The 25,556-nt window shown below is 39.5% G+C and overlaps 1 protein-coding gene across 1 annotated transcript; it reads left to right on the forward strand.

Moving 5' to 3' along the window:
- Positions 1 to 322: 322 nt before the first annotated feature.
- Positions 323 to 25,109, forward strand: AMN1 (antagonist of mitotic exit network 1 homolog). The gene is made up of 7 exons (XM_075713441.1): positions 323 to 495; positions 8,910 to 9,042; positions 12,691 to 12,835; positions 15,054 to 15,271; positions 17,971 to 18,027; positions 21,104 to 21,215; positions 21,874 to 25,109. The coding sequence occupies exons 1-7, from the start codon at positions 338 to 340 to the stop codon at positions 21,945 to 21,947; spliced, it is 897 nt and encodes a 298-aa protein (XP_075569556.1). The 5' UTR covers positions 323 to 337; the 3' UTR covers positions 21,948 to 25,109.
- The last annotated feature ends 447 nt before the right edge of the window (positions 25,110 to 25,556 follow it).

Here is a 25,556-nt window from a genome sequence, read left to right on the forward strand (position 1 = left end):
GAACAGAGGTTTCCTTATCCTAGTTGATCACTTGTTCTTTTAGTAGGGGTAGGTGTCGGGTCTTGGGTCTGAAGATAATGACACAGCAATTCCACACTAATAACGTTGTTAGCTCCTAAGGACTGTGTGGTGTCAATTTATATCACAGGATCCAGGCAGAAATGTAAAAAGACAGAAGGAAATAAAAGAGAAAATGAATTGCAGGTAGAAAGAGCTGGGAGACAGCAGGCTCTCGCCTGCGCCGAGTGCTGGAGATTGGGAACACCGGTGCTGTGGTGTGACCGCAGCCCCTGAGGCGATCGCAGGGCGGGCCGGGAGCAGGACTACACCTCCCGTCATGCCCGCCTGCCGGAGGGAGCCGCCGCCATTTCGGCACCGTCCCCCGGAGCCACCGGGCGGGGCGGGGCCGCGTTCCCCACTCCCCGCCGCCGCCATGAGCCGCCTCAGCGGCGCTTGGGAGGGCGCCGGCGAGGACGTGCAGCTCCTCCTGGACCTGTGAGTGCCGCCCCCGCACCCTCCCCTGTGCCGCCGGCCCCCCTTCCCTCCGGGAAGGGCGGGGGTTCAGGGCCGGCCGGGCGGGTCAGGCCGCCGCCCGCACAGCGGGGCCGCGGCCTCGAGTAAGCGTAGCGTCGCCGAGGCAACCCGCCGGGCCCTCCTGCGGGGCAGCCCGGAGGAAGGGTTTGGCCAGGGTGCCAGGGCAGGGGACAGGGTTTGGCAGGCCTTTGGTGGGGGTGGCAGAGTGGGTGGCAGCGTTTTGTAGTGGTGGCAGGGTAGGTGGCAGGGTCTGGCGGAGTTCAGCAGGAGCTGCAGGAGAGATGACAGGGTTTGGCAGAGGTGACAGGGTTTGATGGGGTGGCAGGGTGGGTGACAGGGTTTGGCAGAGGTGACAGGGTTTGATGGGGTGACAGGGTTTGGCAGAGGTGACAGGGTTTGATGGGGTGGCAAGGTGGGTGACGGGGTTTGATGGGGTGACAGGGTTTGGCAGAGGTGACAGGGTTTGATGGGGTGGCAGGGTGGGTGACAGGGTTTGATGGGGTGGCAGGGTGGGTGACAGGGTTTGGCAGAGGTGACAGTTTGGGAGGAGTTACAGGACAGGCGGCAGGGTTTGACAGGAGTGACAGGGTTTGGTGGGGGGTGACAGAGTTTAGCAGGTAGATAACAGGATGATCCCTGACGGATCTGGATGTGGAGGGACGGTTGAGGATCCCTGGCTTCACCTGGTCCCTCTGAATCCACTGACTGGTGTTTTGCTTTGAGTTTTTCAACATGTCAAATTCCTGTGTGTTTAGGAGAGAGTTAGAGACAGCATAGGAATAAAATATTTGATTTCACAGATAAAAAAAAAAGTAGCTAGCAAACAATACTGTTTGTCTTAGACTTTTATTCTTCTTTTAAAGCACTGAAGATAAGATTATAGTTGCCCTGGTGTAACCAATAAGTGCTTTATTTTTTCCTATAAAATACAATAACAGTGAGCATTTATGATTTAAATGATAAATTGTTTAAACTGCAGATCAGTAATGTACTCTGAGAATATCAACCAGCTTTTTCAAAAGAATGCGATTAATCTTAATAAGCTTTTCTCTCAAGATAAATTTAAAATTTTGTGGCAAGAGACAGTTAAATGTAACTTGAAGATTTGGCGTAGCTCACATTGATTTCCATGTATCTGCATTGGTTTTGGAGTATTTTCTGCAAATTTGAACTAAGTAGTTCATCTTGATTTGCAGGTCCCTATTCAAGCATGGCTGCATTAGCCACTTAGTATCTTCAGGAGAAAAAAATTAATCTTAAGTTTGTATTAAGTTTTTTAGATACAACTGTTTTTATGTACTGCAGTATATGGTGACAATTTGCCTCCTTCAGGATGAATTGCCAGAAAAATTTATTTATTCAGTGGACAAAATGTAGGTGTCATATGATAAATGACACTTCAGTATTTAGCAAGTAACTGAAGCATGTGCCCTTCTATGACAAAGGACTGCTTGCCCATTCACATGACTCAAAAGGCATCCATCATAGAAGAGGGAACAGTCACGTGGTAGGTGTGCATATAGCCCCCCAAAAGGCTCAGAAAGTCTATTTGACTCACCCTAGCGAAAGACAGGGTGCTGGTTTGCACTGAGGAGATGCTGGTTCATTTGGGATCTCAGTAAGAAAGGCGTGGGCTCTCAAGGCTAGTTAATAGGTTTACTGCATAAAGACTAGTAGTAGTAGAAAACGTGACAGCAGTCTTATGTGTGTTCTGATGCTGAGGACCCTGGCTATTGCAGCATGAGACAAGCCTCTTCACATTGATCAGCATGCTGCACAGATTGCCTCTATCATAGAATCATAGAATGCTTTGGGTTGGAAGGGGCCTTCAGAGGTCATCTAGCCCAACCCCCCTGCCGTCAGCAGGGACAGCTTCAACCAGATCAGGTGGCTCAGAGCCCCATCCAACCTGACCTTGAATGTTCCCAGGGATGGGGCCTCCACTACCTCTCTGGGAAACCTGTTCCAGTGCTTGACCACCCTCATTGTAAAAAATTTCTTCCTTATATCCAGTCTAAATCTACCCTCCTTTAGTTTAAAACGATTACTCCTTGTCCTGTCACAGCAGGCCTTGCTAAAAAGGTTGTCCCCATCTTTCCTATAAGCCCCCTTTAAGTACTGAAAGGCCACAACAAGGTCTCCCCACAGCCTTCTCTTCTCCAGGTTGAACAACCCCAACTCTCTCAGCTTGGCCTCATAGGAGAGGTGCTCCAGCCCTCGGATCATTTTTGTGTCCCTCCTCTGGACCTGCTCCAACACTTCCATGTCCTTCTTGTGCTGAGGGCCCCAGAGCTGGACGCAGTACTCCAGGTGAGGTCTCACCAGAGCAGAGTAGAGGGGCAGAATCACCTCCCTCGACCTGCTGGCCATGCTGCTTTTGATGCAGCCCAGGATTCAGTTGGCCTTCTGGGTTGCAAGCACACGTTGTTGGCTCATGTCCAGCTTTTCATCCACCAGTACCCCCAAGTCCTTCTCCACAGGGCTGCTCTCAATCCCTTCATCCCCCAACCTGTACTGATATCAGGGGTTGTTCAGTCCCAGTTGCAGGCCCTTGCACTTGGCCTTGTTGAACCTCATGAGGTTCACACAGGCCCACCTCTCCAGCTTGTCCAGGTCCCTTTGGATGACCTCTCAACCTTCTGGCGTGTCCACTGCACCACTCAGCTTGGTGTCATCTGCAAAATTGGTGAGGGTGCACTCAATCCCACAGTCTATGTCATTGAGGAAGTGTTAAACGGGACTGGTCCCAGTACAGACCCCTGAGGGACACCACTTGTCACCGGTCTCCATCTGGACATTGAGCTGTTGACCACTGCCTTCTGGATGCAACCATCCAGCCAGTTCCTTTTCCACCGAACAGTCCACCCATCAAATCCGTATCTCCCCAATTTAGAGAGAAGGATGTTGTGGGGAACTGTGTCGAAGGCTTTAGAGAAGTCCAAATAGATGACATCCATTGCTTTTCCCTTGTCCACTGATGCAGTCACTCCTTCATAGAAAGCCACTAGGTTGGTCAGGCAGGACTTGCCCTTGGTGAATCCGTGCTGGCTGTTTTGAATCACCTCCCTGTCCTCCATGTGCTTGAGCATAGCTTCTAGGGGGATCTATGGTGAGGTTCACCCTCATTATGGTCTTTAGAGCTTTGGTAAGATTTTTTTAGAAGTAAACAACTGTTCTTCATTTCTGCAGTCAAGTAAAGGCATGTTACATGTAGATAAGCTGTTTAATCTCAAGACAAAGAATGCAGATGGTGTAATCTATTTGTACTGAGTCTGAGCCGTGTACAGGCTTCTCTGTTACAGTCAGTCAGCCAAGTTCATCCAGCAGTCACCAAGGTACGGTGAAAACATTTCATTCTTGCACATCGCCAGAGGAACAAGTTAAAGGCGATCATAGCGTGTGCTCAGGTTATATATAAGGGTCACTCATGCTGACATGCGGGTCTCTGCAACTAAGGCCTGTTGTTAAACTCTGACTGGATTCTGCTTGAAATCGCTGTCTCCTCGTTACAGCATCTTCTTCAGTGACCTGCTACAGGTGCCCTTATTACATTGTGCTAACTTTAGAGGTTTTCTTTAGTGTGCTTCCACACTGGAAATCTTCCTTCTTTCCTTGCTTAAATCTGTGCTACACTGCAGATTACAGAGCCTTAATATTTTTACTTCTCTAGAGTTTTTAATCAATAAGAGTTTAATTTGCTGTGATTTGGTGGTGTTCTGGTGCCAGACAAGGTTCTGGTGCAAAAAAAGTTGTCTATAGGCACTCTGGAGTTGTGGCTATACGCTAAATCTAATTTGGCTTAACTCTGGGCTGGTGGTGCCCCCTGCCCTCAGCCACTTGTTTTGGCAGTAGTATTTCTGTGACCTCACAGTTTTAATCACAGGAATTTTCATTCAGATCAGATGCCAAACAGCTCACTGTGCAACTGTGAATTTCAGAGCCAGCATGAAGAAAGTGCAGTAAAAAGTGGTTGGGGAGACAAGGGGGTGGGGAGGGACACCAGCCTTTTCAGCCTCTGTTTGGACTTTACATTTGGTTTAAGTGGTATGTAATGACAGCTGGACTGCTAATAGAAATGAATTACAAGGGTTCTGTCTTGCTAGTAACTTTTCTCTTTTTGCAAAGCTAAAACCATACCCGTACTTCTTTTGTTGTGCACAATTTACCTGTTAAAATGGTGTTAAGGCATGCATTACACTACATGCTTGTGTTCTCGTGATTAACCTTAGATCTTAGACCTAGTAATTTCTCTTTACGTATACTGTAGCACTTGATACCATAAACAATTTCTACTTTTGATCGGTTACTAATTTTTTTTACACTACTCTATCAGTGCTGTTGCAGCTATTTTCTATATTAATATAACAATATAATTATTATAGCAGTAAGACTAATACTTGAAACTAATAATTACACAACTTTTTAACAAATGTGTGTAATTTTAGTGTATTGTTTCTTGTCTTATGCCAATCAGGCGATGGTCATCTATTTATGCCAGGCTGCACTTTAAGCTTCTTACTTATGCTAACCCTTAGGCTTATTGTTTAACTAGCAGAACTTACAGCAGAAACTAAAAAACCAAAACAAATCTATTAGTGTGTGGAGTAGTGGTTTTAATAAGGGCATTATTTTTAAGATCTCCAAACCTAACACAAAGTGCATTTATTAAGGTGTTTCTGCTGCTTGATGGTATCAGCTGCTTGTCTGCTGCTTATTGGCCTTTGCCCCGTGCCCCAAAAGATAAATTAGCTCTCCAAAGGTCACATGCACAAGAGCATCATAATGGAAATATTTAGAAACATCTTTTTTCTTTTTTATTTTTTGCTCAAGTTATATTAGCTTCTGTTTCCTGAAGTTATTGTTCCCAAGATGAGAAATGACCAACTTACACGTGCATTCCTAGCTGATGCAGTTTTGAAGGCCAGCATATTGAGGTACACCGAATTTGTAGTTGGTTTACATAATTATGCTTGGTTGAAAAGTGACAGTGCAGGAATTGCAGGGCCTGCCGGATAGAGCAGATGCCTGGCAGCAAACAACGCCTGCTGGAGAGGTGGAGAAGGCAGCTGGGGCAGGTAACAGTTTTAGCTGTCATACTTGTAGGACGCTGCTGTTACAAATCTCTCAGAGCCTTAGCAGGTGTTTTAAGCTGACCTGTTAATGTCCAGACATAAACTCAGAACCAAGAGAGTTTCTACCATCAAAAATGAGACTCTTAGAGTAACATAAATGAAACATCAAATTTAGAGGTGTTTTAATTAAGATTGTCACTACGTGATAAAGAAGTGCTCTGCTGCACCTGTGAGTCGTCACAAGACTAGGTAGTTAGGTATTGCTTAGGTTTGATTGTTCCATGTATGACTGATAGATAGCTCTTGTCTAACAGGCATCATTACCAGGTGGCCACCCTAGTGCAGACTAATGCATTACCTGAGCTGTCAGTGTCTTGGAAAACTAAGGTCTTACAAAGGCATAAGAACGTTTGCAGATGGGTACATCTGCATGAACAAAAACTGAGGACAGAAATAGAGCATCGGTTTCAAAACAGAGGTTCCTTTTATGGTCTTACGATGAATATAGATTACCAACCCTACCCTAAAGAATGCAGGAAGATGTATCTATTTTGCTATTTGCCACTAAACCTATTTTAGTATCTGTTCTTGGTTCGTTTCTTCTTCTGATGTGTCCCACTTCTAACATCTGTTCTGCTATTCTATTTCACATGACATAACTTAGTATAAGCTGCACCTTGATGTAAGTTAGACTATTTGTAGAATTAGTCATAAAGATCTAATTTCTGTTTTATGTATTGGAAATACACACATTTGTCCTGTCATAAAGCTTAAGGTTAAAGATCATAGGCCTTTTCTGTTCTGCACCTCTTGACACATTTGGAACAAATAAGTATGCCATGTGACACTTCGTAGACAACTCTGAGCTATAAACAGCTGGTGTAACAAGTCTGATAATGTGGAGCAGGGAAGAAGCAGTTGGGGGTTTTGTGAGAAGGAATGGTCTTTTGTCAGGTCATTATGGGAATAAAGCACTACTCCCATTTTCCCTGTCCATAAAAAACAGGATTCATGGTTTTTTTCAAGTTAGACTAGGACAAAATCTGTCTGCCAGGGGGATGCATTATACTCCTTACTTCCCAATCTTAGTTATTGGTGTGTGTAACCAGATCACATAAAAGTATAGAGGCCAAATACAGTAGAGAGGGTTACTGTGCAATTACAGTAGCTGCTCTCAGTTTACTAGTAGGGTGAGTTAATGGAAAAATGTTGATTCTACGAAAGCAAAACGTTTTGTACGTCAGTAATGTTTTCTTTCAAAATTTTGGATAGGATTTGAAAAGAAAAGTTGGCCTAGGGAGTCTGATTCGGGTAGGGGGACAGTGAGGAGTTACCCTTCCTTCCCCATTTCAACTCCCTCCATTTTAGTTTTCCTGTAGTGTAATCGTTTTTTTAAGTCTTGGCTTTTCCTAGATGACAGAGTGTTACCTTTTCAGTTGTCTCTGGATGTTGGTTAGCTTCACTCTAGTTTATATTCCTCGTTTACCTAGGGACTTTGTTTTTTGTTAATAAACTCTCCCTCCAGAGAGTTGCAATTCCTTTCTTAAGGACCAGCAGTTGTCTTTTAGCATATTAGCAAGTGGTGATTGCTGTGAAGGTTAGCTAGCTCAGGATGCTTAGAAGTTACTTGTAAGCTCTTCCTGGAGTTGCCTCTGGTGTTTCAGTAAGTCTGTGATTGTAATTTAAAGTTGCAGATGTTGGGACATTAACATTTTATGTATCCTATGATACATTAAAATGCCTTAGAAATCTTTAAAAATAGGATTGCATGATTAGTGTCCCTCTGTAGTACTCAATATTGCATAAGTAAATACTCTTCTGTATATTTGACCTGGAAAACCATTATTTTGAGTGTTCTACAGGGGTACTGTTCCACATATACCTGGATAATACTGATCTCTTTGTTTTATTTTGCTTAAGTAAAGTTCTTCATGTTTTCTCCCAAAAAGCGCTGTTTCATCTGGAGTCTCTTAACAACATATTCTTACTGAAATGATCCCTTTTCGTGGCATTCACACAGATAAAATTCTAGGATTTTAAATCCTGCCTTAAAGCATCACCCAGCATTCTGTGATGTTAGCAGGCCTATTAATATTTATTTCTGCTTAGTCTTTCCTTTTCAGATAAATACTTAAGCCCTGTGTGTCTTTGAGATTTGTTTGCAATTTCTCATGCAGCAGTATCTCATGATGGAAACCTTAAGTCAAGTTTCAGTATCTGGCAAAGGGAACAGATTGCTTGGAACAGGGAAGCAATTTTGACCCTGAATACAAAAGATGTCCAGAGAGCAGGATGTTTGTGATGTATAGAAAATGTAGTGTATGTTGGCGTTATTGTTAGTTCAAAATCTCTAGCCCGGTATATATGGTAATTGGGCTGTTTCCTTCAGGCTGGTAAATCATTCTGACAAGTAGGCATGTTGAGGGGGGAGGAAAGGAGACCTAAAATACTGTTATTAAAAAAAACCAATAGCTATACTGAGTCAAACCAATGAATGTTTCTGATTGTGATAGGATTTCAGCCAGCTGTGTGAGAACCTTCCTTCTCATCCCAGGGCAGCTTAATTTCTTGAAGAACTATTGCTGATGAGGCTTTTTGAATACCTTGTAAATATCCAAGTGGGTTCACTTTCCCCTGTATATTATGTTTTTCATATGTCCACTAGTTATTTTGTCTAATCTACTTTGTAGGACCACAGACTTGTTGATCTGTGATTTCCTGGACCCCACTAAGAGAGAAAAATTTCTGCGTTGGGTGACAATCCTCTGTGATCCCATCTAGTTTTAAGCATAAGGTTAAAAAGGTTGAGCACAGGGTTGCACAGCACAATTCTAGTTTGTAGTACTCTTTATTAAAAGTTAAAGACAGTGAACAAAATACTACAACTGAATAGATCTCCTTAATGTTTTTAACTGTGGTGAAAGAGAGGTGTCCCTTCTCTGGAACTAGCTGTCCCAACTAAAGATTTTACTGCCTACTGAGTGGAGGCTTAGCTGGTGAAAAAGGCTTTTCTTAGAGCTCATGAATATACCAGCAAACTCATTTTGTGAGCTGGACTGGTGATCACAGTGAATGAGGCTACAATTTTTGCCTACAGTTGATTGGGAAATGCTTGCACAGAAGGATCAGCTGATCGACCCCAAGGGGCAATAACTGAATTGGTGGTAGCATTGACCAGCTGGAACTGATAAGCTTTGAGGGCAGCATCGCTGGATGCAGAAGATGACATCTTATGGCATGATTGTTCTAGTTCTAATATGTAATGCCTGTTTTTGACTGTGCTGTAACTTTCCTTTATTTCAGATGCCTTCAATGTTTGACAAAGAACCTTTCCAGATATGCTGCAGATATTAAGTCATTGCCGCCCAACATAAAGGATAAACTGATTAAATTAATGAGTAGGCAAGGGCAAATAACCGATTCAAATATTGGTGAGGTAAGAACCTATTCAAAGCTATTCTGTCTGTAGTAGTTACTACACAAGGATGAACTAAACTAAAACTATTTACATGAGACAGCAGATAAATTCAGGCCTGCTTACTCTCTCCATGTCTTTTTTTTTTTTTTTTTTTAAAGTTCATAATGTTAGTAGTCCTGTATTAGTAGTAATAAGGTTATGTTTGTAGTGACAAGTAAATTAAAAATGTTCTCCCTTCAGTGATAATTGACTTCTGTGTAAATCAGCTGACATATATTATCCCTTTTCAGTACGGAAGCTAGACTCTATTGCAAACCAGTCCCTGTTCCTGAATGTAGTATGTTTCAAGAAGCTAGTGCATGATTTAGTAATGAAAAGATTTCAGGAACTTAGATTTCTTTTATGTCCTATTGATGTTATGCACGTGATCTCTATATAATTTAAATAAATCTTGATTCTTTGAAATATGATGATGCTAGGGCTAGAAATTGACAGTTCAAATTCTCTCATCCCTTTTGCTCACTGATGTGTGTCAGTGTTTCAAAATGAAACCAGTTAATGACTTTAGCTGTAAATTCAGGGGCACATCTGTTTTGGTATCTGTCTACTGTTATCTTGTTTAGCCTCAAAGGGAGGTGTGAGAATTGAGGAAGGCTAAAGGTTGGCCTTGGTGAAACAGAAAATGAATGACTCCCTGTTCATTCCTGCTTTGACCTGTAACTCAGAAGAGGCAAATATTATCAGTTTCTCAGTCAGAATAGTGAAGTCAAGACTAGAGGCAGAATCAGAAGTACTGTGGAAAACTTAAGAACAAAAAATTTTATCTTTAGTATGCACCATTTTTTGATTGTACAAAATAGCATTGGAGTGAAAATCAGAGTCTTATTCATTTAACTTATTTTGGAAAATATGAGTTGACAAAATTTGGTTTAGGCTGTCTTTTCACCAAGTAATCCTTTCTAAGCATCCTAAGAGATGTACGTAATTAAAACCATATGATTGTGTGTGTATTAATGCACAAAACCTTTTAGGATATCTTTAGTCTGGAAATAAACTAGAGAGTTTAAGTTACAGTCTTTTCCTCTGTCTCTTTGTAAAATCTCATCTGTCTTTGTCTTCATTCAGCAGTGATCAGTGCCTTCTCTTGGAGCCTGTTTTCCATCTGACACTGGGATAGGCTGTTCTGGTTGTTTTTCTCATGTGTTTTTCCTTTCTCTGTTCCTGCAATTTTCTGCAATTCTATCCTTAGCTGTCATCAGTTTCCTTGGGCATGTTATACCTTAACTTTCTTTGCTAACGGTTTCCAGGTTTTTCTCACTTGCATTTTTAAAAAAATGCTAGCTACCTCTTGGATTCTGAATTCATGCGGTTTCTCCGTACCATTTCACTCTTCATTTTTCCTGTTCTTTCATCTTGCAGATATTCCTGTTGCTTGGCATAGCAAAAATGGCTTATGTTGTTTAGCTCTTTTTACTATTCCTTGCTTACATCATATATAACCAAAGTATTGTACATGTGATACATTTGCAACGTCTCAATTAGTCTTCCATATGGTTAAGGGTTTTTTTTTTCTTTGCTATTGCTTTCATCCTGCCCTTTTCTTTCATAGTCTCCACACTGTTGCGGCTAGAGCTATTCTCTTGGAATTTTCCAGGCTATGTTATCTCATTTGCCTTTATGAATGTCCTTCCTTTGGTGTTGTTTAAGCATTTTGCTTAAAGTTAAATTTATTCCAGTTGAAATTCTGTTAACCTGCACTTATGTATAAACTTCTATTTCATCTTTTACCTCCCTGTTCTTGCCCAGATTTGTGTTATCATGCATTTTTTTTTCCTTACTCTGCTTTTTGCTTCAAGCAGCTTTCCATGACATGCATGCTAAATCCTTACTCCAACACACTTTTACCATAAAGGTCTGTAAACCCATTTAGTGTATGTCCACAGGGTATAAGTTTATAGTTTAATCTCCTGTACTCTGCATCCAAACAATCCTTATTCTATCTAAAATTCCATCTTCCTTGAGACAGATTAGATTTTAGTATATGCATTCAGTGAATATGAATCTGTGAAGAGCAATAGAGAGCATAACTCTAAATAGTACCTGAGCATGTGAAGAATCATGGGCTAGGGAAGCTTAATACTCTAGCTAGTTTAAATAGGCAGTATTCTGATAGTATTGTTGCTTCTCATTTAGACTTCCTTGCATCTCATGGTCCTTTTCCTCATAAGATTTATCATGTGGCTTCAAAAACAGCAGTGTGCTCACTTTTGTTGTTTCCTAGGCAATTTGGAATTGAGAAAGCAAGCCAACAGTCAGGGAAAGCATCTTGAATAAATGTTGATGGTCACTGTGGCTTTAAGCACATCATCTCTGGGTTTGGCTGTTTCAGTTCCTTAGAAACGAATTCAGAAATATGAGTGAAATAAGAGCTGAATGTTATCTTGTGAAAACTACTCACAAGTGTATTGTGGGATATGTTGGTGGTTTTGTGGCATAAAGAGACATGTTTGAGGCTCTTAGCATTTGAGGAGAGAAAGCTGTTAAAGCTGTCTGAGGTCTGCCATTCATTTTGCAGAAAGGTTGCAAATATAATCTACTAGAAGTTTTTGCTTTTTTTCCAAAGGCTTATTTGACTTTGTCAGTGAAGATTTTAGCATCTTATATATCTGCAAAATAGAAAAACAGTATTCCTTGTAATATCTGTTAGAATGGTGAACCTCAGAAAGGAATAGGCCTTTAACAAGCCTGTCAGCTATGCTGTTATCTTTGTTTGTGTATGGAAATTCACTGTATGCTCTTATCCTTGTGAGTTAAGGAAGGGAATGACAAACTGAAGGGAGTAACATGAGATAATGTGAAAACCTGATCTAATGCTTGCCTATTGGTCTGAAGGATAGCTCAGCAAAGGTATAGCTTGTTTGCACAAGAGGGGGGCTATAAACAGTATTTATTAAAAAGTAGTGAGAATACTTGAAAATTAAATTAGAGGTAAGATATATGGCTATTGTTACTAAAATCTAAGGCCTTCCATTGCTTTCAGTCTAAATTTCATAAATGTCCTCTTGGGGAAGATTTCACAAAAACTCCAACCTATGGTCTTGTGGGAGTGAAAAAGCCCTGTTTAATGAGGATTTGATACCTCCTTATGGTACGATAATGAGATTGCTTGTTTATGAGAAAAAGAGTGTGTGTGTGTGTAGGTAAGTGGGGCAAAATATCTTTCAAATATTACCTGTATCTGTTCAGCAGATTTAAATTTTGATCACAGTGAGTATTTTTTTGCACTTCAGATTTCTGCCATCAAAGTCATGCTAGTAGGTTTGAGGGTATTTTCCTTGCTAAACATACCTGTGCTGGCAGAAGCACGAGTGTTAGCAACTGTACCATCAAAATAGTACTTCTGCTGTTTAAATAGTAGTGTTAATGTGCTCCTACTCTAGATGTGATTGCAGAAACTGAATGTTCATGCTGTAGGAGATGAACTGTTGCAGCAAATATACCATATTTTCTTTAGAGTTTTTAGTTCCTAGGACTGGTAACCCCATCCTCTAGTGAATATTTTTTAAAAGTTCTATGTGATGTCTAACATTACAAGTATTTTAGAAAAAAGTATGCATGTTCTATGACATAGCAGAGTTTGACTGAAATGATAGGTTTTCATTACAGGTGTTGCACCCTGCTGTAGAGTCGCTAGACCTCCGAGACTGTGATATTTCAGATAATGCATTATTGCAGCTTTATAACTGCAAGCAACTGAAAAAAATCAACTTAAATTCTTGCAAAGAAAACAGATTAGGAATCACTTCAGAAGGTATGTTATCTGTGTAAAGGTAACTGGGATCTTATTTCTATTTTATTTTTCTTGTTAGCTTGGAGTAAATTGCAAAAATATCTAGGTAAATATTGCTTAAAAAAATCCCCAATGCCACACTAATACTAATTAAAGGTCACTTCAGCAGTGTAAATTATAGACCTAGAGCACTGATTATCTTACGAAAGAGAGCTATCAGATTACTTCTCATGCTAGGTTTCTAGTGAAACTATGCTACATTTGATCATATTTTCCACTTCATCTTAAGTATTCCTTCCTCAAAACTTGTTCCAGAGCTTTACCAGTACCACTGGGGTTGAAGTTTGAGGCTTGTGATTTCCTAAATTACTTTTTTCCCCTTTTTTAATTAAATGTATTTGTTTATTTAATAAGCTTATAGCATCTTCTCTGACTCAAAAGACTTGACTTGCTTTAGGACTTCAGGATTTCAGGTTTTACTTTTAACTTGCAGTTTCAAGTTGTATCAGGAGCTATTACCTTAAAACTCAGCAAGCTTAATTCTTTTATTTCCCACAAGTTTTGTTTTGTCTTTTGCTTACACTTACTCCTTTGGTTCATCATTAATTCATCCTTATTGAAAATTGAGGCAAAATATTAATTTAGTATTGGGCTAGTGTATACTGTACTTCAGATAAGTCCTGGTTTGTATTTTCTTACCACTGCATAGTGATACACTTACCTTTTTACTTAAGTAATTGGTTAAACTTCTAAAAATTGCTTTCATTTATTTTCCGTGTCACCTCATTGTTATACTTTTTGACCCCTAAGATATAGTTCGCGATGGTCTTCCCTCCATGCCTTCATCTGTCCACTGATTTCTAGTACAGTTCTTAAGGTACCAGCTAAGCCTAGAGCTCTTTATGTATACTTTTCATCTCTTTGCATAGGGATTCCTGATTACTTTGCAATTAAAACTGGGAAGTCTAGTTCTTTATTAGAAAGGTCCTAGTCCATCCTATTTTACTAACTTCCCTACTGATAAACTGAGCCCTTTTTAAACTGAGAATCAGTTATGAAGCCTTTAATTTCAGCTGGAACAGTTCTTTATCACTCATCTCAATTACATACAGGAAAAAAAGACCCAAATCCACCCCATTTTAAAGCAGTGTTACCTTTTACTAATTCATTAACATGTGGTGTTTTTTGGTTGTTTGGTTTGGGTGGAGGCTTTTTGGGGGGGGGGGGGAGGTATTAAGAAACCTGCTGGCTAGCACATCCAGAAATATCTGAGGCCTGTCATTACTAGGAAGCATTTACTCTATAGGTTGCACGTGGAACGTTTAGTGTCCTTTAATACAATATCCAGTAGTACTTACTTCTCCACCAAATTCAACTACTGCCACTGTCTCTTCTATCATTCTTTGCAAAGTGGTTCTGACCCAAGCAAGTACTATTTTATGCATGTTTCTTTGAAGTTCTTACATAGTAACATATCTTAATGACATTCAACTTTTTATTTCTATCTATCCAGAAGTGATGTAATTTTCTCTACTGCTGTAATCATCATGTTTCCATCATCCTTGAAATAAATTCCTTTCACGAATTTCATCTGTAGTTCCTGACTTTTATTTTATTGACTACCTCCTGACACTTCTCCGCAAATATTTTGGTTATTACTAACTTGCAGGGCTCTGAGAGCACCAGCAGACCCTAATGGCCATGACTAGTCTCACCTGGCATGCCCACCTACACTAGCTGTCCGTGGACCTTCAGTCCTGGCCTGAGCTGTGCTGTAGGTGTACCTCATTCCTGTCCTTCTTCTGAACTACTGTTTTGATTTTTTGAATTGACCTCGGACATGACCTCTTACCGTGCTTTTTGCCTGATACTCACTGCACCGTCAGTTGGACCTAGCACTATCATCAGTCTGCTTTCAAGTCATTGGCTTTTTTTTCATGCACTCACTGAGGTGATACCTCATGTATATAACATCCCTCAGATACCTCTCTGCAGTATGGAAGGGAATTCAGCATTTAGAAGTTTTTATCAACTCTAGCATTGTTCATTGTCATTTTCTTTTTCTCATCCTTGAATTAAAAGAAACCAACCACAAAATTATTTCCTTGTACAGAGTCTTGCTGGCATGGCACAAGATGAAAGTTGAACAGTCAATGACCAGGGGACAGCATATTGGATACAGCATGGTGGTTATGTTAAAAAATTAATAATTCTTTAAATTGCTCTGTTTTTTTGACAGGTGTCATAGCACTGGCCTTATCCTGTCCTTACTTGCGTGAAGCGTCTTTTAAAAGGTGCTGCGATATAACTGACAGTGGAGTTCTTGCTCTTGCACTTAACTGCCAGTTCCTACAAATTGTGAACTTGGGCAGCTGTTCAGGCATCATGGATGCATCCCTGCAGGCACTAGGAGAAAACTGCAAATTTCTTCACAGTGTGGACTTTTCATCTACTCGGGTAACTATGGTGGCAATTACCTAATTGATTTTTGTCGTTTAAGATTGTCATGACAAAATTGCAAGGGGATCTTTTTAGCTCTACTCTTGACAAGATTTAGGACTGAAGTTCACTTCCAATTTCCTACTCTAAAGGAAAAAGAAAGATATATTTTACATCTTGGTGACCAGAAAAATACACATTTTGGTATTACAGCATGTATTGTGGACCAAAAAAACTTTTATTAGAATCTACCTAATACTGGAGATTTTTTTTTTCAGTATCTTTATTTAGTGCAATCACTTTCTTCGAGTTGTAAAGTAATCCAAAATATTTAATTTAAAGAAAGTAGAATCTTGGACAGATTATTGTCTGCTTTCAGTTAGGACAAAATGACCTGTATAATAATAATAATATAGGGTATCAAACAATATAAGCCCCTAGTAGAAGTAAACACTCCATAACTAGTTCTAGTTCAAGAGTGACTGTGCTTTCTGAATGGCTTGTCAGAGTTATGTTACGGAGTCAACACGGAAAGAATGACATTTAAAATGTCAGAAAGGGCAGTTAAGAGGATTTAACAACAGTTAGTATTTAGCAGGAGAAGGGGGAAATCAGCTGCAACAGCAATACTGTAACATACTTCATAATTACAGTAAGATAATGAAGTGGAGGAAAGGATTTTTTGCAGCAAGTGTAGCGTTCAGTTGACTATGATGGTGAGTGATTATGTTGAATGTGAGCCAAGCACAGAGCATTTGTAATGAAGTGTCAGATCTGGAAAACACATAGCAGGCTCTTATTTTAGATGCTGCTGTTCTCCTTCAGTTTTTCCAGAAGTAGGGCATCAGTGTATGGCAAATAATTGTGGGAAGATTCTTGCCTGAAAGGGCTGTGCAAGATGCAACAGTTTTCTGTGTAGGGTGTGGGACAGTTTAGTTCTCTGCAAAATGTGTTGGCAAAAGCAGGAGTGTTGGCGGTTAGCCATTTTATCTGTCCGGACAGTTAGCTGGGTCGCTAATGTGCTTAACTGCTGGTACTGGGCTATGTAAGCCTTTGCTAGAGATGCATACAGAGTTTTTGGTGACAACTGGTCTGTACCAAGAAGCTGATGTATTTGTGGCTTGGTACTAACTGCAGGTGGTTTATCCCCAATATAAGAGTGTATCCCTTGGTGAGGATGGGCAGATGTGGCATTACAGACAATGCACATAGATACTCAGTAGAGTAGGAAACAATACTGCAATGCTGTAGTAACAGTGTAGCAGTGGTTACTGTGAGCTCATACAGGGAATGAGGGGGCTTTGTTTTAATACAAAACTGGTTTCGTGCTCTCACGCTGCCATAGCCATGTACTCACAAGCATCAAGACAGCAGCATTCAGATGGTCTGTCCAGTGTACAGGCACCAACCAGGCAGTCTGGTCCAGGTTTGTCTTGATGACATGGAGGATAAGGGACACAGGCTATCAAATCTTCATCACTTCAGTCAGGTTGGTCTTAGGTTGGTGACCATGCACTGGTTTTGGATGTGCCATTTTATACCCTTTAGGAACTGACAGTGATTACTCTCTCCATTCTGTCCCACATATGGGAGTTATTAGAATTTATTCATTTACTGTCCTTTGTCTTCTGGTCTGGTTGTCTTCAGGAGCTAAATCTGCTGTCATCTTGATGACCTGCTAAGCTAGGTACTGACAATACCTGCTATTCTGATAGGCCTTTGTGTGCCTCCATGCTGGAACATTCCTGTCCATTCTTCATTCACGCTGATCTGACCCTTTCTATTACAGTTCTGTACAATAGACTTGCAATAGAGGGCCAATAGGCAATAAGACAATTTGTGCAACCAGAATAATCAAATCTTTAAACAGAAATGGAGCTTGTGGTCTCTGGATTCTAGCTGTCAGATTTGGCTGACCCTTACTGTGTATATTTGATGATTACTGTTCCTGCCATCTAATATAAGCTCTGAAAAAAACTGTGTGACTGATCTGATGCCCGGTCCAGCTTTTCAAATGGGGAGGAAGATTAATGAATTTGGTTCCCGGAAGCAAACAAATAAATTGGCCTTTCTTGTCTTTCTAAGGAAAGGAATGTCTTTTGTCTCTCTCTTGCAGGTAATCATTGCTTCATGGCTGTCTGTAGCTAATCACTTTGCTAAACCTTTTAGTGCGAGTGTATGACAACTGCTGTAAGACTGCTTGTTTGAGAGATTTTTGTCTTATGTAACTGGTTTGCTTCAATATAAGTAAAAGTAAAACAGCAGATAAAAGACTGCTGTGATTACTTTTTTTCTTCCCAACCCAAGAGACTTCCTTCAGGAACATCTCCAGCACAGGAGCAAAATTGGTCTAGGTAGAGCAGAAGTGCTTTAAACCTTATAAATTAAAAGTGCCATGCTCTAACTGTAATAGAGTACCCACTGTTAAATGAGACAAGGAAGCTGCAGAAATAGCAGTTACACAGTTGGAAACATGCCGGTAGAAAGCCAGGCTGGATCACATGGCAGTAAAATGCAACAGTGTTTAATAGACTGAAAAAAACATACTTGGATAATTTTCTCTACAAGCTTAATTGGGAAGAAAATACTGTGATGTTACGTGTATTCAATGACTGCAGGGAGTGAATAAATTAATTTTTTTTTCCCCAAATAGCTGTGTTTGAAAGAATTGAGCTTTAATCCATTGTGTTAATAACAATGTAGTTTTTTTTCTCTAGGTAACAGATGATGGCGTTACAGCACTAGTGAGTGGAACATGTTCAAAGAATTTAAAGGTAACTTACTTAACCTAATAACAGAGAAATGAACAAAAGCAAATACCTGCATTTTTTAATTATTATTATCAGTATTACTTCTGAGGGATGTTTTTTGTTGACTGACTTTTGCCTTTGTTGTGTACACACTTGCTCTGATTTTGGTTATAAATTGAATATTTTCTGTCTCTCTGTAGCAGTGCCCCAGACCAGCTTTTTGAGAACCTCAGTATTTTCAAAATGAGTTTTCTTCTGTTGAACGTAGTATGCTTATTTTAAGTCATGTTGTTTTAGAGAGCTATATAATAAATGCAAATGAATGCTTAACTTTTTCCCTTGATTCCTTTGGAGTTATTTCTTGATTCTGTTGAACACTGAGGCAGAATTTGTAATGTGGATAATTTCATGGATTTAAGAAATCAGTTAGCACCTCTGCATAGGTGAATCTCTAACTCATGAAAGCAAGTGTGAAAATGAAGTTGTTTGCATAAAGATTCTCTAGGCACTGAGACAGTGATAAAATGATGGAGAGGAGGCATCCCATGCCTCTTACTATAAATGATCTACTTTTCTGTAGAGTACATTTCTTATCTGTGTGTATGTTTTTACTTTTGTAAAGGCTGGTTCTGAATCTAAGATAGTCATCAAGAAACTAAGATGGGAAACAAGTCATACTTCTGCTAGTTTATAGTGTTTAATAAAAAAAACAACCCTAAACAAAATACCAAATCTGGGTCAGCTGACAGTATTAATATCCTGGAAAAAATAGAGCTGTTAGTGTTTTATTTGGAGGGCGAACAGTTAGATTTGGGTTTGTTTTTTTCCAGATGATTTTGTTATTTTGGACAACCTTTTTAGTCTGGGTAAGTCTTGTGGTACAAGATGAAATTATTAATTTTCAGATCATAGCAATGAGAGATCTTTTATATACTAGAAGTGACTTGAAAATATCTTTGTCTTTTAGCTGGTTACACCTTTAGCTGTAGCAAAACATTGATTCCAGATTTTCTGAACAACCCTGAGACTATGCAGATAGTCTTCGTAAGACACCTCTCGTATCCAGCCTACAAATGTAAAGCAATGTGTATCACTGTGATTTGGATTAGGTCATTCGGACTAGGTCACTCTCAAAAATTGTCAGTATATATGTCTTAAAACACAAATATTGTAATAAGTTTTCATAAGTTTATTGTAATAAGTTTTCATAAGTTTATTGTAATAAGTTTTGGGTTTGCTATTGAGTAGAGCAGGGTTCTGTAAAGTTCCTAGAGGGTTTTGAACTATTTTCCAGCAATGTTGGTACAATTAGTCTGTCAGTATTATCTTACCTCTTCTGTATTATTACTGTCCACAGTTCGCAGAGAACTATATTCCTGTGTGTAAGCCCTTTTTCTTCAAACCATAGAAATGCAGTTCCCTTTATTTTTAATAAAAATTTCCAGCTTACAAAATGTGGCCTTTGGTGTTTCCTGGTCACATTGCTGTAGTTACTATTTCTTTGAAAGTGCACGGGCTTTCTTTTGTGTGTGCTGTGCATGGCTGCCTGTGGAAGCTGTACTAGATCAGGAGGAACAAGCTAGGTAGCTTACATAAGACCTGCTTCATGTATAAGTGTTCAAGAAAGTAATGTTGAGGTGGTGAGCTTTGATTTCAGAAGAACTAATGGGAAATTTCCATCATGCCAGACTGAATAGTAGTATGGATTTTGCTTGTTTGTTTTCCTGTGCTCGATACTTGTTTCCATTTTCTTAAAAGCCATGTATTTAAGTGCTTTTGCATTTGTTTCTTGGGTGGGGGGGGATAGTCTGTGCAGTTTTAATAAGGAAAAATTTAATGTTTTTCTGTGGAATGACAATTTTAAAAACAAAAGTTGTGTTCTATCAGTATAAAAAGCTAGAATGGTTTAGGTCTCTTGGTTTACAAACAGTAAGAAAAAAATTTCATAGACAATATGGAATTATTTGCTACAGTCTCTTCTTCAGTGTAACTCTTTTACTTGTCTGTGTCACAATCCTCATACCTCTGTTTCATGTCATCAAAGTGCAAATTAATAGGCAGTGATCTAATGTCAGGTACACGGTGAAAAAAGTAGGGTCTTAAAATTCTCAAACTGTAACTAGCAGGCAGATTTATAAATCTCCAGAGGCATTCAGATTTCACATTTTACCTCCTTATTAAAATGAACTAAAAACTATACATATATCAGCTTTTGTATATCTTGCTGCTGTGAATACAGTTCTTGTTTTCTGTGTCATCATTCTGTCAAAGTTGCCTTTATTACAAAAGGTTCCTTTCATTTCTTTGCTCTTTTAAGATCTTTGTAGTTTATCATTTGGAAAGACACTCTTTCACAATAAAACAACGGGGGTTTTTATTTTTACCCTAGGATCCCCAAAGTATATTTTCCCAAATCCTATTTTCGTTAGATTTGATAGTCCTTTTTTTTTTTTTTTGCATTTCTTCTTGTATGTTATGTTTATTGATATGTAAGGTAGTTTAGAGAGGAAAAAAAAGTTGGTAATAATCTGTTAATGTATTCTGAATTTATTCTTTCTTTAGCGCATACAACAGGTACTAGTTATACAACTGCACAGAAATGGAGAGCAGGTTTTAGTCTAGTCTTGGAAGAAGTTCTTAGAGTTCTTTTAGGAACTATGTAGACAGATAGATAGATAGATACTAGGAACTTAAGCAGAGCGTCATGAATCCTGCCTATTTTGGCAAACCCCAGAATTCAGTTTGGGTTCTGTTCTCCTGGACAACAAATTGCTAGGACAGTGTGTGTCACAGGAAAACTGATGGGACTCAAACACCGTAGAATCTCACTGAAGAGTTTTCTCAGTTGTCTTGAACGATATATGTGTTTTGGGAAAACTCAGTTTATGTTTTTAGTTTTGACTCTTCATAGAAAAGCTGTCTTATTTTTCCTGAGGGTATTTTCCTGCTCTGTACAGGACCACATATGGGGTCAATGCACAGAGGAGTAGTAGGTCATAATTTCTTCTGGGTGGCGATCTCTGAAAATGGTCGGGCAAAGGAAAGCTCTGCGTCCAAAACTATGGATGCTCTGATTTTGTTACTACTATTTTTGTAACAGGAGATCCACATGGAGCGCTGCGTGAATCTGACTGATGTTGCTGTGGAAGCAGTCCTTACTTGTTGTCCGAAGATACACATTTTTCTGTTCCATGGATGTCCATTGGTGACAGGTAGGTCACATCATGCAGGGAGTAAGAAGAGTAATTACTTCCTGATAATATGTTCTTGCTCTCTGGAAAAGCACACTATGCTTTGTAAATAATCCCAAACAAATAATAACTTAATAGATAAAATAATAATCATACACTGAGATTTTCAAATCAGGGAGAGAGTTTTGCTTTGAAACATGGCAACCTTCAGAGAGGGATCTTTTGTTGTTTTGGAGTTTGGATTTTTTTTCTTGCACTTTTTTTCCCCCCTCAACATCCTGATGAAGACCCAAAGTTGATGACAAGACTTCAGAAAAATATGTTAGCATATTAAAACCCTACTCTGTTCCAAAAGTATGGAAAAGCATCTATTCAAGAAACAGTGGAATGGAGTAGGACTGGTCAGCTGGAAAAAAAAAAAACAACTTAAGAGCGGTTATGATCTCTCTTGCATTTTTTTTAAGTTCGGTTGGTTGGTAATGCTTTACAGTTATGTGGTTGGAGAAAGAATTGAGTGGTTTTGAATTACTACAGGTATATTTGAAGTATGATATTGTAATAGCAAGATAAGCATAAATGCGGATATATAATTGAATTATTTTGCTGATCACCTAATTTCGAAACACTACCTATATATATTCTGAATGAGTAACAAGAAATTCCTTGGTTCTTTTTGCAGATCGTTCCCGAGATGTTTTAGAGCAGCTAGTAATGTCAAACAAAATCAAGCAAGTAACGTGGACTGTTTACTGATTATTTATCACGTACGTATGAGTGTAAAGTTTACAGATGGAAGAGCTCTTTCAGAAAACGAGCACCTTGGAGAAATAGCTGGTGACTTTTGTACCGCCAGATTGCTTCCCTTCTTGTTCCCACCAGAGGTCTCCGTCGCCATTCCAGTCCTTGCCTGTGAGTCTGGGCTTCCCCATTGCCTCTACTTAGAGCCCTGTCTGTCTTTGCATTGCTGATCACACTTCATTAAGAGGAAAGGTAAACTATTACTAATATTACACTGTCATCGCTCAGCCTCCTTGAAGTGTCAGATTAGGCTACTACTTACCACCTTTTAGCATCTTGGCTACATATACAAATCAAATTCAAGTAAATCTGTGTTCTGAGCTTGTAGTCTGAGAGAGTAGTTGCAACTAGAAGTATCAAGCCCAAACATAGTATTAACACTTATGGAGAAGTGTCTGTAAAGTTGGGACTTCAATCTGACAAAAGTCAACAGACAGAACTGGTGAATGGAGGTGGCATTAACAGCAATGCAAATGTATTTCAAGTAGTAACAGACAGTCTCCTTTCACCATGTACTTTTGCTAGGTCTGGGAAAATAACCTGTAGGTACCTTTCTTTTAATGTTACTGATGCTGCAGGTTTCTCTTTTTATTTGCCATTAAATACTTGCTGGACTTTTACACTTCCAAAAGTACAGTCTGTGAACATGTAAACATAAATTTGCTTTAAAATTGTTGTCATGACTTAAATTTCAGAGTAGTAGCTATGACCAATAAAAGAATCTTGTATATGAGCAAATACTTATTTGCTCTGGCTTTTGCCTATGTACTGGCATGAAAATCCTTTTGGGGAACAAAACATTCATCCTCATAAGCACAGCTGTGAGTGAAACAGGACCAAATTTAGTGTCTAAGTACATGAATCTCAGGATGGTAGAGTTCAGCAGAGTATGTGTTCTGCTGTATGCAGGGTATTGTATCTCCAGTGGCCTCCAGAAGCTAAAAATAACAACTGTTTGTATATTGTTCAATTCTAGTTGTAGTAAAGAAAAAAAAAAACATCAGAAGTGTAGAATGAGTTTACTACATGATGGAGCAGTGGTCTCATCACAATTATAAGTCATGTTCATTGGCTTTCTTGAAACAGCATAACCTCTAGTAAGACTTCTATGATTTCTACATTAAACTTTTTAAAATGCTAGCAGTTTTAGAATTATACAGGACAGGTAGCACACTATGTTCATACTCTGCATCTGGAAGTAGCAGAGTTTAGCTAGGGTGGTCTTACATAGATCTGATGACCCTTAGAAACCCATGTGTTTAAGCAACCATAAGGAATAAGTTTACTTTATAATTTAACACCTGTCATAGCCACACTCATTTTAAGTGTTGCAGAAATAAACGGGTCTTCTACTAATCTATTTAAAGTTCAGGTCAAATTGCATGGAAGATAATAATATAACATATGTTGCATCCAGTAATATTAAAGGATATTATGATGTCTGCAAATAATCTCTCTTCTTCTGTTGATTATATGGTTTATGGAAGAGCAAGTCCATTTAGAAAACTTGTTCAAGTGTAACTGAAAGCATAATTTTCAAACTCCAGTGCCTAAGTCCCTAACTTGTTGCATGGAGTGCTATGGCTCAGCCCAGTGGTGAATGCGTTCCTGTGATACCTATAGGCATAACTGCACCCGTACAAACCATTCCTGCAAAGAGAAGGTTTTTTTGCTACATTAGCAACTAGCATCTGAAGGCTGTAATTGCAGCAAATCCTTGGACCAGATAGAGGCCTAAGAACCTAATCTACCACATTTTATTCCTGTTTGTGGCTAAAGAATAGTTTATTGTTTTGCCCTGTGGAATCCCTGGTATCAATCGGGGCCCATCATTCCTTTGAACTCCTGGACATGAGTTGGCAATAGATGTTTTGCACTATTTTGTCATACTGATCCGTCTAGCTGATTAGGCAGCAGCAATGACATGCTCAGTAATCGTGCCAAGTAAGTAAAGCATAAGGATCAGGCTGCCAGCCCTGGTTTCAGGAAGGGTGCCACAGAAAGAGTAAGTAGAATTCTAGGCTAACTCCAGTGGGAAGGGACCTTGGGAGGTTTCTAGTCTTAAATTCCTGCCCAAAGCAGGGCCAGCTCAGGGCTCAGACCAGCTTGGTCAGGGCTTTATCCAGCCAAGTCTTGACAAACTGAAGACCGAAGAGCCTTCACAACCTTTTGAGGCAACTTGTCCCACTGCTTGACTGTATTTATGGTGGAAAAATGGGATTCCTTCTATCCCATTCGACCCTATTTTGTTTCAGCTTACACCCTTTCTCACTGAAGAGCCTGGCTGTCGTCCTGACAACCTCCTCATAGGTATGCTATATAGGTCCCTTGCAGCCTTCTCTTCTCGACGCTGAACAAGCCCAGTTCCCTCAGTGTGTTATTGTAAGACACGTAACTGTAACATAGTGTGGTGATTGTCACCAGACGCTCAAGTGCTACATCCAGAAAGAAAATTGTAAGTGAAGATAATGTAAAGCAGCTAAAGGTGGAAGACCACCAAAATTTCTAACAGCAAAGGACACTTAAAAAAAACCCTATCTGTGGGACAGTGCTACTGCTAACCTCGCTGGCAAAGTTGGCCTTCTTCCCCTTGCCAATGTAACCTCGGATTTGTCATGTTGAAGGCAAATGCAGCTTACACTGTGTCCTTAAACATGCATGTATATTTACCATCTTCTCCTATAGCCTGTTCTAAATGTGTAACTTAGTGTTATATCCTCACCTTGTGCTTAAATATGTGTACAACACTGCAATGAATTAACACTGTATTTTGGGGTTTGAAAGTTTAATGTAAGTCACATTAAATCCTTCACTGTCAGAACTTGAGTCTGCTCTCTTATGTGTTTATTGCTAGTGTAATGCTACTGGAATATTTTCTGATTCGGGTTATATCACGGTCTGTTTCAACAAATGTTTACAAGCACTGGGTGAAGTGGGAGAGCAACATTATGTATGCACTTTTCACTTCCTATACTGTATTGTTTGGATATTGTTATTGTTGTAAATTGTTGGGTGAGCACTGCAGAATATTTGCATATTGTTCTGAAGATTAAAGTTTGTAAGTCTTCTGTTTGGATAGTTCTGAAAACTTATTAAATTATATTTTATGACCATGTACATCTGAATGTGCTCCTAAATCTCCTACTTCATAAACATCATGGTTTTCTGAGTACCACATACTTTTTCGCATTTATAAGCTTCCACAACATCACCTGATATTTGGATAGTTGTAGGTGCATTGTGGCCCATTCTGCAGTTATTAGTTCCCCATCACTGCTGGTTCAATAGTTAACTGCTAAAGGTGACAGTTCCTTCAAGACTGCTCTGAAAACATTGGTTTCTTCTTCAAATGGCTGCATTTACAGCCTCTTACCTGTGGATCAAATTTTCTTTTTGGGTTGTTTGTTTGGTTGTTTTTTTTTTTTAACCCTGCAGAGGGTTCTTCCTTGACAGATGTAGCTGAGTGATTCTGGAGCTTGTTGTCCAGCATTTCCTCAAGAGAAGAGAAAAATAATTATATCTGACTGTTATTCCCTAGTTTTACTTAGTTACCATCTGTTCAGA

The sequence above is a fragment of the Pelecanus crispus genome, chromosome 1 (assembly GCF_030463565.1).
Source record: "Pelecanus crispus isolate bPelCri1 chromosome 1, bPelCri1.pri, whole genome shotgun sequence".
NCBI classification, from domain to species: Eukaryota; Metazoa; Chordata; class Aves; order Pelecaniformes; family Pelecanidae; genus Pelecanus; species Pelecanus crispus.